The 16,978-nt window shown below is 43.5% G+C and overlaps 1 protein-coding gene across 1 annotated transcript in view; it reads right to left on the bottom strand.

Moving 5' to 3' along the window:
• The window catches only part of SLIT3 (slit guidance ligand 3), an 884,772-nt gene that overhangs the window by 273,496 nt on the left and 594,298 nt on the right, over window positions 1–16,978 (bottom strand). Inside the window, exons 11-12 of the mRNA XM_060240620.1 lie at window positions 15,812–15,883; window positions 6,411–6,482 (exon numbers count right to left, since the gene is read on the bottom strand). Of these exons, the coding sequence (XP_060096603.1) occupies window positions 6,411–6,482; window positions 15,812–15,883 (144 nt within the window). The remainder of the gene's footprint in view (window positions 1–6,410; window positions 6,483–15,811; window positions 15,884–16,978) is intronic.

Below are 16,978 nucleotides of genomic sequence, written 5' to 3'. Positions count from 1 at the left end.
GACTCTTATCTGGGAGAACCGGGTTTGATTTCCCACTCCTCCACTTTCACCTGCTAGCATGGCCTCGGGTCAGCCATAGCTCTGGCAGAGGTTATCCTTGAAAGGACAGCTGCTGTGAGAGCCCTCTCAGCCCCACCCACCTCACAGGGTGTCTGTTGTGGGGGAGGAAGGTAAAGGAGATTGTGAGCCGCTCTGAGACTCTTCAAAGTGGAGGGCGGGATATAAATCCAATATCTTCATCTACCTCACAGGGTGTCTGTTGCGGGGGAGGAAGGGAAAGGAGATTGTGAGCCACTCTGAGACTCTTCGGAGTGGAGGGCGGGATATAAATCCAATATCTTCATCTACCTCACAGGGTGTCTGTTGCGGGGGAGGAAGGGAAAGGAGATTGTGAGCCACTCTGAGACTCTTCGGAGTGGAGGGCAGGATATAAATCCAATATCTTCATCTACCTCACAGGGTGTGTGTTGTGGGGGAGGAAGGTAAAGGAGATTGTGAGCTGCTCTGAGACTCTTCAGAGTGGAGGGCGGGATATAAATCTAATATCATCTTATTTTTATTATTATTTATTTAGCTTTTATTATTGGCAGTCCTAATTGGTGTTTTTAAATTATAACTTCATTGGGTTTTATAATTGTTTTTATTGTGCTTTTATAATTCAGCTTTGGCCATTAGGCTCGGAGGAGCTCAGGATGCTGACTATAGGCTTGGCCAATCACCTCCTTTACTGGGGCAACCAACTCGCTCCCCAAGCACCCAATCATGCCCCCCCTCCTACAAAAACGTCAACCAGGACACTGTCAATTCAGTAGTTAGGCGCACAGCATGGAACTCTGTCTCGGAACTCCTTGCTATGCAGACTTAGAACAGGTGGTGAGGCATTTTGATGGTGGGAAAAGCACAGACAGGGCACTTGGCACAAGGCAAACAACTGGTACTGACACGCAATGAGGAGAGCAAAGTCCATACTCCATGGCTGACCACTCTCATTTCAGAATCCTGACAGGCAGGGATGGTGTGCCCATTAGGCAAACTTTAGTGCCCTGGGGGGCACTAAACCGGGTGCCATCTGATTGGCAGGCCTTTCCCAGGTACAGGAAGGGCATTGGCTGCTCCTGGGTGCCCTCCTGTGTGATTTAAATCACCCGGGAGGGAGGGGGTGGCTACCACCCTCCCAGCCTAGGGCGCCAGCAAGCCTGGCACCAGCCCTGCACAGGTACTCAACCTTTGGAGGCTTGAACCACAGGGCCAACCACACACTGACAGGTAAGCAAGGACAAGGATTCCAAACCAACTCCCCCATTCCCCGCACTTGAGGCTGGGCGCCATGACAAGTGTCTTCTGCACTCACACCCAGAACTGAGTGCAGGCATGGGGTGACACAAACCATGGCCCCGATACACCTTGGGAAAGGTTCCCTGAGAAGTCTTCCTGTAGAGGGTGGCGGGGGGAATGCTCTGTCATTTGCTTAGTTCCCACCCTTGGCAGAGCACAGGGATTATCTGTGTTTGGGGCGGAGGTCTGCAAGCTGCTCCACAGCATGTGGTGAACCAGCCTGGCAACTGTTCCTTTAACTCTCGTTCCTTTGCAGAACATATGAACATGAACATATGAAGCTGCCTTCTACTGAATCAGACCTTTGGTCCATCGAAGTCAGTATTGTCTTCTCAGACTGGCAGCGGCTCTCCAGGGTCTCAAGCTGAGGTCTTTCACACCTATTTGCCTGGACCCTTTTTTAGTGGACATGCCAGGGATGGAACCTGGGACCTTCTGCTTACCCAGAAGATGCTCTACCACTGAGCCACTGCCCCCCGCCCCCCCGTGTCTCTCCAGGGTCTCAAGCTGAGGTTTTTCATGCCTTTTTGCCTGAACCCTTTTTAGTTGGAGATGCCGGGGATTGAACCTGGGACCTTCTGCTTACCAAGCAGATGCTCTACCACTGAGCTACCGTCCCTCCCCTAATCAGAGGCATGAGCTGCAGATGCTGTGGTGGATGGATTGCAAGCAATCCAGGAGCACTTTACCACAGGGCAAGTGAGTGTGAGTTGGTTGGTTCCACCATGTGCCTCAAGGGAGGCTTGTGGCAAACCCCCTCCGTGGGAATGCATTTGCCGACCCTGTCAGGACAATACCTTCATAGCTGAGGCTGGCACGGCACTCAGGGCTGGTTGTCACGGCTCTGTTTTACCATCTTGCAGATGTAGATTCAGCGGAGAGACTTGTGGGTGAGGCAAGTCCTGCCCTCCCATGCACTCTGCTCAATCCACTGTTCCAGCCCACCTCATAAGAGGAGAATCGTGGCTGGTAAGCTCTTCTAAGTTCCCTGTGAAGCCTTTGGCACATTTTGGCACATGCCATGCCTGGCATCCTCAGTCCCAGGGTAGAAGTGGGTAGAGTCCTCATGGATTACAGTGCAAAGTCTATGTTGTGTCACAACTGTGTCTCTGTTGTTTGGTGTAGTGGTTAAGCGAGAGCCAGTTTGGTGTAGTGGTTAAGTGTGCGGACTCTTATCCGGGAGAACTGGGTTTAATTCTCCATTCCTCCACTTGTACCTGCTAGCATGTCCTTGGGTCAGCCATAGCTCTGGCAGAGGTTATCCTTGAAAGGGCAGCTGCTGTGAGAGCCCTCTCCAGCCCCACCCACCTCACAGGGTGTCTGTTGAGGGGGAGGAAGGGAAAGGAGATTGTGAGCTGCTCTGAGACTCTTCGGAGTGGAGGGCGGGATATAAGTCCAATATCTTCATCTACCTCACAAGGTGTCTGTTGTGGGGGAGGAAGGTAAAGGAGATTGTGAGCCACTCTGAGACTCTTCGGAGTGGAGGGCGGGATATAAATCCAATATCTTCATCTACCTCACAGGGTGTCTGTTGTGGGGGAGGAAGGGAAAGGAGATTGTGAGCCGCTCTGAGACTCTTCGGAGAGGAGGGCGGGATATAAATCCAGTATCTTCATCTTCTTCATCTTTCTGCTATGTGGCAGGAGCATAACATCCCTCCCTGCCTCACTCCTTCCCCACCCCATCTGCCACTGCCCCTGCAGGCTTCCTGAGGACATGTGTTAGCGGGCTCAGCCGCCTTGAGCCCGCTTCTGTGGGGTAGGGCGGGATATAAATCGAATGAAATAAAATGTGTAAGAGGAAGGGCTCTTGACCTGTGTTCCCCTCTAAGCTAAGTTAGTGTGAGCTAGCTTATAGTTTTTTTTAGCCTCTGCCTTATCTCAGGAAAAATTGCCCCGGAGCAAGCTAATTTATGCAGTAGCTCACAACTTCAACGCCAGTAGCTCACAAAGTAGACTTTCTGCTCACAGATTAGAGGAAGTATTGCTCTTGACTGCTGTGGGTGACTGGGGAGAGCTGCACAGGTCCCACTGGTTGCAGTTATTTGCCATATATAGCAGGCACCCAGCCCAACAGACAGATTTCCTTGCTTACCTTGCAAGCTTCTGTGTGAAGGGGGGAGGGGTCAAATGTCGGTCTGGGTGAATAAAGCGGCTTGCCGCATTGGTTAGAGCATAAGGCTGGACCCAGGAGACCCAGATTCCATTCTCCGCCTGTACCATGGAAGTTCGGTGCATGGTCATGGACCAGATGCACACTCTCAGCCTGACCAAAATCATTGGTTTGTTGTAACCATGAAATGTAGGAAGGGGAGTGATGCAAGCCACCGGGGCAGGGGGAACGTCATGACTACAATGAGTGAATGGATGAGGCTCCTAACTGTGTGTCTACTCCAGGAAGGGGGTCCTCTGACACACAGGGGGGGAAGGCATCTCTGCAAGTAGCACTGAAGGTACAGGGAATCACAGGGGTTTGGGGCTAGGTCATGGCACATGCTGACGTGCAGGAACAAGTGATAGTGACTACATGCCCGTCATCACCGTGGGTCTTTGTCAGGGTGGGTGGGAGAATGGTGCTCTCCCAAGCTGCCCTTCCCTGCCCCCTAGTGGTGACATACAACGGAATGTGCCTCTGAAACTGGCTGCTGTCAACCCAAAGTGCCCTGCCTCTTGTGCCACCATCGCCTCAACACTGTGCTCCAAGGCCATGTTGCAGTGGAATTGTCATGGATGCAGCTTTGCAAGTAGCCAGCTACACTTCCCCCCCTTTACTGCAGCATGACTTGCCCCCTTAAGAAGCTGACTAGTGGTGCTGCCCCTGTGCTCCAGCTAGCTGCTGCAGCACAGGTGTGGCTCAGGACTGCTCTGTGAGCTATTTGAAAGTTCACATTAGGGATGGGCACGAATCTGGGAAATGGTGTTTGGTTGGTCCATGGTTTGTATGGACCAACATGGTTTGTATGGTTGGTCCATGGTTTGTATGGTTGCCCAAACTGGTTTTGTGGTTCATTTGGTTCAAGAGGCGTAAAACTCACCAGGAGTCTTCAGCAGGCTCTTCTCCACCTGCCTTCTAAGTCTGGCAAAGATTGAATTTGGAATGTCCAAGTTATAGCACCCCAAACCAGGTGCCCCCAAGAAAGCCCAGCTTCAGCTCTCGCAACGACTCACTCTTCTCTCTTTGTGCTGCAGAATGGAAGCTCCGTGATTGGCTCCTGAAGCTGCCAATCAAGCAATTGGATAACTGCTAGGGACTCCCAGAAGTTCAGCCCCAGGATCGCCTAGGAATTGACTGAATCAGTGCCCATCTCTAGTTTATATCTCATTCAAAGTATTAATGAATAAGTGCAACGGTGCTGATTTCAGCACATATTTCCAATAGCTTTAGTTTTACTGTATACCACCACAGAAGAAAATACGACTTGATACATAAGGAATCCACATTGTAATGGAACTTTTTTATCAGCACTAAATCAGTCACTGATAATAAGCAAGCACAACAAAATGTGTTGGAAACTGTAATGGAAAATATTTAATAGTTTACATTTATTTTTAAAACCTCTCATGAGTTTATGAAACAATTTTCATTATGTAGTAACTTGGTAAATGAATAATGGCACACACAAATTCTGGCATTCCGTTCCAAAGTTTTATACTCCTTTTCAAAGAGGTAGTATGAAAAAATAAATAAAAAAGAGACCAATAGATAATTTCAGACTATGCAGAGTTTTTAATATTAATTTAATCTCAGAATGTTTTTAACTATAATGATAATTAATTTTAGAAATGGTTGCGTTATAGCATGTATGTTTTAACTGTTGAAATGCCTCTGTTGTGAGCTGCCCTGAGCCTGCTTTGTCGGGGAGGGCAGGACACAAATTAAAAATTATTATTAAAAAAAATATTATTATAGAGAGAACTGTCACCCTCAGCATCACCATTACTACACAAAATGATATATTGGATACCAGGAGGGTCTCTTTAGATATTTTCAATGTTTTTTGCTCCAAAAAAGACTAAGAAGAAGAAATACAATATATTGCCAACTAAATGCTGTTAGACTTAATCAGAAAGCACTTTCCCAACAGTTCAACAGCATGTTGCAAACCAAGGCAAAACTTGATGGTTAAATTACCCAGTGGAGAAAAAAAACATTGAATCTGTTGTAATAGATTCAAATCCAGATTCACATTTTTTAAATATAATAGGCCAACTATATATTTTACAAAATCAGAAGTCTAAATTTCCATTGAAAATGGAGTATCTTCATTGGTATTTGTGGCTGTTGTTTAGGCAGTTTTTGGTGGAGAGAAAGCATTTTTCATTTTTATATTACAGTATCACATATGTAACAATTTAAAACTGTATTAAAGACTACATGTAAGAACTTCAGATTAGGAAAGAAATTCAATATATGAAACTTTAGAAAAATGAATACTTAATAAACGGAAGGAAGCCTCCCCACAAGAGTAAACACGCAGCTATGTATCAGTCCTATTCCAAAACAATTCACAGCAGAACGTTTCTTACTGTGAACACCAATATTTTATAAATGTATCTATTCGAGCAGTCTTTACAGTTGAATTACTTTAAAAGTTGCAACTCCAGGTATATGGCTCACTTTGCCATCACACTAGAGAGTTTCATAATTATATACTTTTCTTATAACATTTACAGGAATTTCAAGATATTTTGTGATTCTTAGACATTCATTTAATCTCATATCACAAATGTAGGCTCTTCATCAAAGCAACACCCTCCAACCACAAAACTCCTTCAACATATAACCCACCTACCACCACCTGAATATATTACATGACACCAAATCTTAGCAAGCCATGGACCCCAAAATGAAGCATGAATTCTCAAGACTACTGTTGCCAGTGCCACCATTGTGAAATGTGATATTATTCTGGATTTACATTTTCTGGATTTACATCTGGTTAATTTAGAATCTCAGGGAGTTTTCTGTGAACAAAGTTAATTAGCAGCATTGACTCTGCTGAAATCAGCAGGTACATTTGAAATGCACAATTTATTTTCTTTATGATTGATCTCCACAGGAAGAATAATACTCACAACAACTGCAGAGACACAAGCCCATCAAAAAGGCCCTTGGGAATCTCTGTAATTTTATTTCCATACAGCACTCTGAAAAACAGGAAGAGGCAAATACATGGTATGAAAAGATCTGTTTATGTTTTTTTCCATCCTCCGTAAGTAGATAACTTAAAATACTTCTATTATTTCAACAGACCTTTTAGCTAATGAAACAGCCGATACTAACTTTTAGTTCTGAAAAACTTCATAGAAATTGGATAATATATTGTTAAAACTTTGTTATTTCCTAACACAAAATATTTTCTTTTGGAGCTCAATAATGATCAAGTTCTTCCCTGAAAATATTGCAGATGTGAAACAAAACAATGGCTATACCTCGTCATAAAATCACATGTGCTCCAGTTAAAGTTTTGAAGTATTAGTGGGACCACATAGTTTTGTTCAACAAGCTTTAAACACCTTTTATGTATCACAGTTTTTACTCTGCAAACATGCATCAAACAGAGAATGCAAAATAGTCTGGATACTGAAGAACATAAAATAATCAAATGTAACACTGAAACAGAACTGAACGTATGACCGGCATCAAAAAAGAGCATATTGCCTTCCAAACCTGTGAAAATACTATTGTGACCTTTGTAACATAAATGAGAACTGCCTTTACCTTTTTTTTAAACAGTTATACTCTCTTAAGCCTATTGACTTCAATGGACTTAGAAGTGTGTAACTCTGTTTAGAATTTTACTGTAATTTTTTTCCATATTCTGTTAAAAAGATGTCTTCAGCCTTCTATTTCAGCTTCTTAGAGGTTTACAATACCAACTTAAGCAAATTCACTTATAATACTATTCAGTCTATTCAATTGGACTTCCAGGAAAGTGTTTTTAGGATGCACTATTATAGCGCCATCCTAAACCAGGTTAAACCCTTCTAAATTTACTGTAGGAGTCCCGTGGAACAGAGTGGTAAACTGCAGTTCAATCCTGGCAGAAGCTGGGTTCAGGTATCCAGCTGAAGGTTGACTCAGCCTTCCATCCTTCCAAGGTCAGTAAAATGAGTACCCAGCTTGCTGGGGGTAAAGCATAGTTGACTGGGGAAGGCAATGGAAAACCATCCCGTAAAAAGTTTGCGATGAAAACATTGTGATGCAACATCACCCCAGAGTTGGAAATCTCTGGTGCTTGCACAGGGGACTACCTTTACCTTTTTAAATCTACTGAAGCCATTGAGCTTAGAGAGAAGAAACAGTACTTCAGGTGGTACTACTAAACACTTGGAGCCAGTGGAGTGGAGTGTCATAGTAGGATAAGGGAGATCAAGACTAAATCCTCACTCTTCAATGGAAGCTTGGTGGATGACCTTGGGTGAATCATACACACTCAGCCTAATCTACCTAAACAGGGTAGCTGTGAAGATAAAAAGGAGGCGAGGACAATGAGGAAAGCCTCTTTGTGTCCCCAATGGAAACAGAGTCCATGTATAAATGAAATAAATAGTATCCAGCATTGAAAAGCAGACGGCATTATTGCTGGAGTGAAGATTTGTGTTAGGAAATGAAGCAAAACAAGCCCTGGGAACCTGCAGAGTCTTGTTGAGAACCAAAGACCATGCTGTTGATACAATAACTCCTTCTACTGTCAAAAGTGTTCCTTTTCATTTGGCATGGCATGTACTACCACTACCTTTGCAGCCGGATAATATCCATGAAGAGACAGGGATATGCCGCTTTTTTTTTTTTTTTGACAACTCAACTGGGTTTGAGAAAACAGAAAGAAGGAAATAAAAATGATTGGGGTTTGTAGAATCTTTCGGGCTCAAGTGCCGTGTTCTACTGGAGAAAGTTTTTCTTCCAGACGTTTCGTTCTCGGCTGCGGAGAACGAAACATCCTGTTCTCCGCAGCCAAGAACGAAACATCTGGAAGGAAAACTTTCTCCAGTAGAACACGGCACTTGAGCCCGAAAGATTCTACAAAGCCCAATGATGTTACCAGCCGTGAAAACCTGAAATCTTTGAAATAAAAATGGTTCATTCCCTCAGCCAACAAACTGATTTTAATATGGCAATCCTGCTGCCCCAGAAGCTGTGTTTATGGTACACTAGGGTGAAGGGAGAAAGATAAGGAAAAAATGTACAGCAGGTGATTGACAATCACTGGATATGCTGGCAAGCCTTTCTAAATACCAGCCTCTGATAATATTTTGCTACAGCAGTGCTTTCTAGCAACCAATTTCATTATTTAGAAATAGTTAGGATTCCACTTGTTTTTTTTCTCTCTTAAGAATAACACAATCTAAAAGCAACTATTTAGCTTTCATAACGATTTGAAATGCAAATTACAGTAGAAAACTGCAAATTTAAAAGCTTCACAAATTTGGGATAATAGCTGTTTTGAACATCAGAAACTCCAAGGAATGAAAGGCATTTCCAGCATAACAAGTCAAACAATTAAAGGTAGAAATTATTACAGCCATGGCCTATCATCGTATTATTTCAAACGCATATAATTTCAAAACCTCTACATTCTTCCGTCCAATGATAACACACTCTTACTTCTTATGTGATGATGTTAATGTGAATGGCCAACTACTAAGCTTGGTTGTGTGTCTGGATCTGAACTAATCTAACCTTTAAAATTTGATTGGGAGCTTGAATCAGAAGGGAAAAGAATTTCATGTCTTACACAAACCTGAAATAAATTCTCTCACCACTCAGCAAAAGACGACTGGCCTGACGCATCACATGAAATGTCTCCAGACAGTCTGGAAAAGGTCTTCAGAGCACCAGCGCAGCCAAGTTAAATGTGTGGAAAGCCTACTGGCAACCAGAAATCTTATATATCAGGTACTCTGTACAAGAAGATTATGAGCCCCTTGAGGCCGGTACTATATCTATCTTTGGTGATACTGCTGTAGTCTATCTTGAGCCCACAGAATAGGGCGGGCTATAAACATAATACATAATAAGAAGCAGATGCTAATTCCTTGCTCAGTGATTTACTCATTCTGATAGTCAAGCTAGTGGCCCCACTGAATTAAATGAAAATTCATTTCTGCTTAGTTAGCTCACGGAGGGACTGAAAGAGAAGTTACATAATATAGAGTTACTTTGGCTCCCAACGCACTTCAGCTGCCATGAAAAAGCAAGCCACCCTTAACACTTACTTGCTCAAATATAATCAAAAAGAAGTGAGAATGGGGTTTACAAAGACGCAGATTAAATTAGTACATTCTTTTAGTATGTGTTTATGCCTAGCATTCAATACTTTTATGACCACCCCAACATCAGCAAGTTGAAAACTAGAAGAACATGAGGAGATTTTAGTGCAAACGGAGACTAGGGTTGCCATTCTCCAGTTAGGAGCAGGGGATCCCCCAGTCTGGAGCCCCTCCCCTGCTTCAGGGCTATCAGAAAGCAGGGAGAAGGGGAATAGCCTTGGTCCCCATAGGGTATAATGGAGAATTGATCCATGGGTATCTGAAGCTCTGGAATCAAGCTGTTTTTCTGAGATAGAGGCACCACATTTTCAGCATAGCTGCTGGTGCCTTTCCTCAATGCCCCCTCCCCCCAAGTTTAAAAAACTATGCACTGAAGGTCCAATTCTATGATCCCAAAGGAAGGTGCTCCCATCCTCCATTATTTCCAGAGGTGGGAAGTCATTTAAAAGGAATGTGGTCCCTTTAAGTGCAACAGCCAGTTCACCCATACTCTTCACAGTTCAATCACATCTCTTCCTTCCCCTCTCCTGGAGTTTTCTGGTAAGTCCCCAGCTGGCTTCTCAGCCTCACTTGGCAATGTATTGGGGACCTTTGAGGAACTGTATCTAACACGTTTCACGTCTACCTAATAAACAATAAAGTAGCTTAACAAACACAGCTTTGTATAACAAATTAACATTTTGGTGTTTTCCCCCCTGGTAATAATGAGACACCATGTATCACAAATCAGTTAATAGGGTAATTAACTAGGCAGAAACCATATAAAGTCACTGAAGCTTGGATGCCAAGATGATCTGAAGAAAAGGCACTTCTCTCATGTAGGTGGAGCACTGTTTCTCCCTATCTGCAGCCAACTTTGATTACTTCCACACACTGTAAGTGCTCTAGAGCACGGTTTCCCAAACTCCCCCCCCCCACGTGACCCAGTTTTTTCCCCATGGTCCAGGCAGGGGATGCTCAGGGAGAAATACTGAGACTGCACGCTGTCCAGGAGCTTTCCCCACACTCTCTGATGTTTCTGAACATCAGAGAGGGACAGGGAGGGCTTCTGGCCAGCGTGCAGTCTCTGTAGTGCTCTCTGAGTGTCCTCTGCCTGGAGGACACTCATAGAGCGCTACAGTCAGTGGTGGCAGTGTGGGGGGCAGGGGCTGGAGCGCGGCACCGCATGCAGCACCAAAGATATATAGAGGGGGGAGGGGGCTGTTCGGCTGCCCCTGGCAACCTAACATTGAGGCTTGTGTGGCCCGGTACCAGGTCGCAACCCTGCAAATGGGAAACGCTGCTCTAAAGGATGCCCTGAACCCCTGCAGCCAGTTTCCAGATGGCATGGGGGCGGGGGAGGGAATAGTGAAACAGCTCACCTGCTTAGGAGTGTTTTCTGCATGCAATTATGAGCTTTGGATCAAAGCCACTGTGGGCAGCACTGAGGGTAATCGCTGTTGCTTAAGTAAAATAACAATGAATATATAATTGAATTGCATACTATAATTCGTATATGATATGTAATTTTTTTTTAATAAAAGGACACTATTCCCCTGGAATTCCAACTTGGATTTTCATTTTGTTATTATATTTTAGTAATGCAGTCCATTACTTTAGCTGTAGGTGCCTCTTTTTTGCATATAGGTTTGAATTGCAAAATTTTGACAGTTAACACCTTGTTCTGATAAACACATCATATACTGGACAGAGTTAAAAGGTTTTAAAGAAATGGGTGACAGTTAAAAATGCACTTTGCATACCGAGCAGTCAGGACAGAAAGTTTAATAAGCTATTTAATTTTAAAATTTGATTTAATTTTTAGATTTACAGTATATTCCTGCCCTTTCCCACAAGTGGGCTCAGGGTGACTGACAACAAAAAATTAACACACCTGCAGATTGAAATATAAAAACATCATAAAAACACACAGTATAAAAATCTGAGGGCAGTACAACATATCGACAAACAGGCATAGAAAGGTATGTGGTACACAAGGCTTCATACAGGATGATGTAATGGGCCAAAAACCAGAACTTCAGCTATTGGACTCAGGCTGCATTTATATTACTGAATTCAATGGTATTTTCAGGTATTTTTCATCCTTTGACTCTGTGAATAACTGAACTGAATTATCAGATCCCTTCACAAACTTCACAGAAAGTAGGGTAAAATTCTTTTAGTGTTGGTTGGCTAAAGCACAGAATTCAATCAGAAAATGTGTAATCCAGATATAGGCTCGCCACTCCCAGGTACCAACAGGAGATCCCCCAGTTTTGCAGGCTCATTCCCACTGCCAGCCAGTTGGCTGGTGGGGGGAAGCCCCGCCACAACAGCCACCATGAGCCTTTAAATCTCAGAATGGCTTAGGAGAAGTTTGCAAGGAACTGTGTTAGTCTGAAGAAGTTGTTTGAAATACAGCAGATTGCTACATCCAGCAATTCCCATGAGTAAATCGCCCCAAGTGAGATCACAAAAGTGTGGGCTTGCACTGTTCATTTTGACTGCTTTGTGAATGTGTATATGTTCGCTTTCATTTAGTGAAAGTGCATATATGAACATACGAAGCTGCCTTATACTGAATCAGACCCTCGGTCCATCAAAGTCAGTATTGTCTATTCATACTGGCAGTGGCTCCCCAGGGTCTCAAACTGAGGTTTTTCATGCCTACTTGCCTGGACCCTTTTTAGTTGGAGATGCCGGGGATTGAATTTGGGACCTTCTGCTTACCAAGCAGATGCTCTACCACTGAGCCATCGTCCCTCCCCTTGCTTGGGGAACCCTTTGAAGGCAGAAAAGAGGAGGAGGAAGAAAACTGCATTGCTTTATTTTTATTTGTTTGTTTGTTTATGGAATAGGAAATTCTCCAGGCTCCATTCCCAAAGTCCCTAGGCATTTCGTGAGTTGGACCTGGCAACCCTATCCAAAGACCTATCTGCTGTGAACTAGATCACTTCATAATCACTTGATCCCAAGTCTCTTTGGTCTGAACGTCAAACACAGTTCCTGTCTTCTGTTTTACAAGTCTTTGGGGCTCTTTAGCTTGGAGAAACGTCGACCGAGGGGTGACATGATAGAGGTTTACAAGATTATGCATCTGATAGAGAAGTAGAGAAAAAAGTACTTTTCTCCCTTTCTCACAATACGAGAACTCATGGACATTCAATGAAATTGCTGAGCAGTCTGGTTAGACCTGATAAAAGGAAGTACTTCTTCACCCAAAGGGAGATTAACACATGGAATTCACTACCACAGGAGGTGGTGATGGCTGTCAGCTTCATAGACAGCTTCAAGAGGGGATTGGATAAACATATGGAGCAGATGTCCATCAGTGGCTATTAGCCACAATGTATTGTTGGAACTCTCTGTCTGGGGCAGTGATGCTCTGTATTCTTGGTGCTTGGGGGGGCACAGTGGGAGGGCTTCTAGTGTCTTGGTCTCACTGGAGGACCTCCTGATGGCACCTGGGTTTTTGGCCACTGTGTGATACAGAGTGTTGGACTGGATGAGCCACTGGTCTGATCCAACATGGCTTCTCTTATGTTCTTAAGACAGTCAAGCAAGACCATGAAAGCTCCAGGTCTAATGGTACAATCCTATACAGAGTCCCTCCATTGTAAATTACTTGAACAAAGATTTGAGAACAGTTTTTGTACCTTAGAAAGGTACATCATAGACTGGGCAATAGCTAGCTTCACCAAAAATGTGGGGAAATTTTGATGTGTTAAAAAGAAGTTGGATGTTTCTCAGAAGTCAATTTAACACATATTTCCAGAAAACGTAAGATAGTCTTGGTAAGTACATATGGAGGGTTTTTTCTGGGTGGGGGGGCAGTAATGGAATCCATTTTTTACCGATATAAAACACATATAAAGAATTGTAGAACTTTATTTGGCACACATTGTTTGGCACATGCAGTTTGGCATTCATAGGCGTTTGGTTTTTTTTAAGTATAACATTTCACCATGTGAAATTTGAAGGGGTATACATCTGCTGCTTGCACACATTATCTCTAGCACTGGTTGTAACACTACACTACAGCGTAGAATCACAGGACAGGACAGCATCTTACACACTTCAAAACTGCATTTGAAACACAGCAAAGATTAAAATGAGCGAATTCTGTTAACAAGGGACAAAGTATTAGAATGCAAATTTTAAAAAATCAATCAGGTTCATGAGTGCCAGTCTCTATTATACATGTCACACAAGGCCAGATCTAAGGGGGGGAAGGGAGCAGCAGCCTCAGGCGCCACTGGGGGACGCTGAATTGGACATTCCGCCCCCCCCCCCCGGGGCAGGCAGGAGGGGGATAAAAATTGGCTACCTTTGCCACTTCTCCACTGGGGTGTTTAAATGGGGAGGGGGCAGAGGCAGATCGCCTGCCTTTGCTGTCTCCCCGCAAGGTGGGGAGGTGGGAAAGGCAGCCCCACGGCTTCCTTCCCCATTTAAACACCCCGCCAGGTTTAAATGGGGAGGGGGAGGCAGATTGCCTGCCTCCCATTTTTTTCAGTGAGTGTGTCATTTTTTTGGTTTTGCCCCACTCAGAAAATATGTAGATCTGAGCCTGATGTAACATGAAAAGTTCACTGCGGTTCACTGATGGCAACTAGACATGCAGAAGGAGCAGAACTGGAACAGATCTTTAGTAGGTGGCCTCTAAATAATGATGAATGAATATGCTTCTGGAGCCCTAACTCCAAAATGATGTTGATATTAAATTCGTTAGCTCTGAGAAGCCCGTTAATTATCCCTTTAGATATCTTCCCTTGACGGTTTCTTTAGTCACTGACTTTCCAAATGAAAGATTTTAAAGGCTGTCTTTTTATATGTTGTTAAAGCAAAACAGCATTTTTTTTTGGACCAACATGAATTCCGTCCCCACACCATATTATTGAGGATAAACATGTGCGGAAAAAATGCCAATATGTGCAGTTTTGCTGGATTATTCAGTATTTAACTTCACATGTCTTATTAGATAAAACAATATATCAGATATTTAGTGACCACGGTTCCAGGGATCTAATCCAGAGTCCCCAGCTTGGTGCCTGGAGGTGCCATAGTGTTTACCAACACCCTTCTTGGCATTCAGTAAGTATTTTCAGAAAGCGTGTGTGGCCAAGTGGGGCTCCTGCCTAGCAGGGACTGGTTACTGGAGATGGTCTTTATTCTCTTTTGCACTCCTTTTCCCCAATGTATTTTTTTTAAAATTACCTCTCTTCTGCTCTGCACTTAGGCTTTGTATGTATGTGTATGTGGCTTCACCTCCCAGTGTCAAGTCTGTCTATAACTCTGGCTCAAGCAGAGAGCATGCTGGGTAGAACCAAAGTATAACCAAATGCTTCTAGCTCATCCTCTCCTATTCCCCCCTCCCATCAGAGAACTGTTCCTGCTTTGAAATGATAATGGGTGAAAAGTCTTATCTGTGCCTTCTCAGCTCAGGTTTTGGGGAGAGGAAGGAGCCTGGGAGCATCAAGGCCAAATGGGCCTCTAATCAACATGAGAATGTATTTGTAACATCTATGTGTGAATGTCCTCTGCACAATTCTCCCTCCCGTAGGAATCCCTTTGAAGTGTACCTTATATGCAATGTATCTACTGTATGTTCTTTAGTCTTTTCAAGACCTGGCTTAGGCCACAAGTGTCAGTATCAATAAAATAGAGTCTTTGTATCCACACCGACTCATCATTGAATCTGCAGACTTGGCACCCAGGGCAGCAATTTTATACTTCTCTCAACTCCTCTAACAGTAGCCATTTTTTGGTTGCGCCCTCTACCCTGTGCCAGTATTTCAAAGGCGCCCACAGGCTCGAAAAGGTTGGAACCCCCTGATTTAAGAATATAATTTGCAGATTAAAATTTTAAAATATATGTGTCTCTGACCTTTATTCAGTAAGATATTTTCAACAAAAATTATATCTTCTGCCATTATATGTTATATTAATATTAACATTCGGTGAAAGAAAAAATATTGCCTCTGCTGATGCTGTCAAGGGCTGAACGACTAACCTTCATAAGGCGTTCATCTATACAAAGAATCTAGAGTTACATAAACAATGTCGTCTTCAAGCCTGTCTAATCAATTTCCAATTTAAGGAAGATTAGGGTCCTCACTCAAGGTGACAAATGCAAAGGGAACAGGAAAGCATCACAAACCCAATATTTGCTCTATTATTTTCGAGATTCTCTCAAAATCTCCCATTCAAGGTTACCCCCTACTTACAGCGAAGTGAGAGATTTCAGGCCCTGAAAAGCATCTGATGCAATATCCGATATTTGATTCTTGCTGATATCACTGTAAAGACATACAATGGAAGAAGGCAAGAAACTGATGAAAACACAATTTGCCAGTTTGCCCTACGCATTTTTAAATGATTTATCTATAGATGACAATGACAAATGGTCCAGCCCTGCTTAAAATTTTTAATCCCGAGAATACAAGATGCTTTTTCACTGAAACGATAACAAATATTGTTGCATCGTCACCAACGGTCACAAGGAACACATCCATTCTATCTTACTTTAAATTCACACAACTTCATCGGTTTACTCATACTATATATAAGCAGCACATAGTAATCTAGCTCTAGTAAAAGGACCCAGGAATGCGTTTTTGTGCAGACATAACACACAAAAGAATCTGCCCAAACTATTACATTGCAATTCAGTTCTCTTTCCCTTTTGCAGAATAAAGATTGTTGAAATCTACTAAGACCCTCCTTGTAAGTTTAACCTCTACATCTTTCTCCTCTGTTTTCTACTCCAGAACACATGGCTAGAACACAACTGTTTCTTTGCATTTCTCCCACGGGATCCAGGAAACTGGGCAAAGGAAGCTCTGGCTCTTTCCTTCCTTCCTCTGGGGAATGGTGGGAGGGGCCTAAGCCAACAGAAGGAAAAGAGACTTTGCTGAGTAGCTCTTCTGTGCGATTGAGAGAGCCTGGAAAAACAAGCTCTCACTCCCTCCTTTCTCCCTGAGGGAGGAGCCTCAGCCCATGGAGAAAATAGAGACTTTGCCCTGTAGCTCCTGTGCAATTGAGCAAGCCTGGCAAAGCAAGCTGTTATGCAGAAGGAATCAAGAGAGAGGCAGAAGGAAGCAGATGACAGCCAGTTGCTCAGGGGCCTGGTAGGAGCCCTCCAGGGGCCTGATTCGGCCCCCGGACTGCATGTTTGACACCCCTGTTCTAACACATAACACCAGTACTGGTGGTTGTATCCTACCTGAATATTCCTGTTTCTCTCACATAGGAAAATAAAGAAAATAATCATTTCTGTTCATATCTTCTAGCAAAAAAAAAAAAAAAGCAGAAAAGCTGTACTTTGAAACATGCCTTCTTTATGAAAAAACCTGTTCTGTCGTCCCTGATACTGGGAGATGAGATCCACTCAC

This window comes from Heteronotia binoei, chromosome 5 (assembly GCF_032191835.1).
Source record: "Heteronotia binoei isolate CCM8104 ecotype False Entrance Well chromosome 5, APGP_CSIRO_Hbin_v1, whole genome shotgun sequence".
In the NCBI taxonomy this organism is placed as follows: Eukaryota; Metazoa; Chordata; class Lepidosauria; order Squamata; family Gekkonidae; genus Heteronotia; species Heteronotia binoei.
Note: the sequence above shows the minus strand (reverse complement) of the source record. Positions and strands in the feature narration are given on the sequence as shown.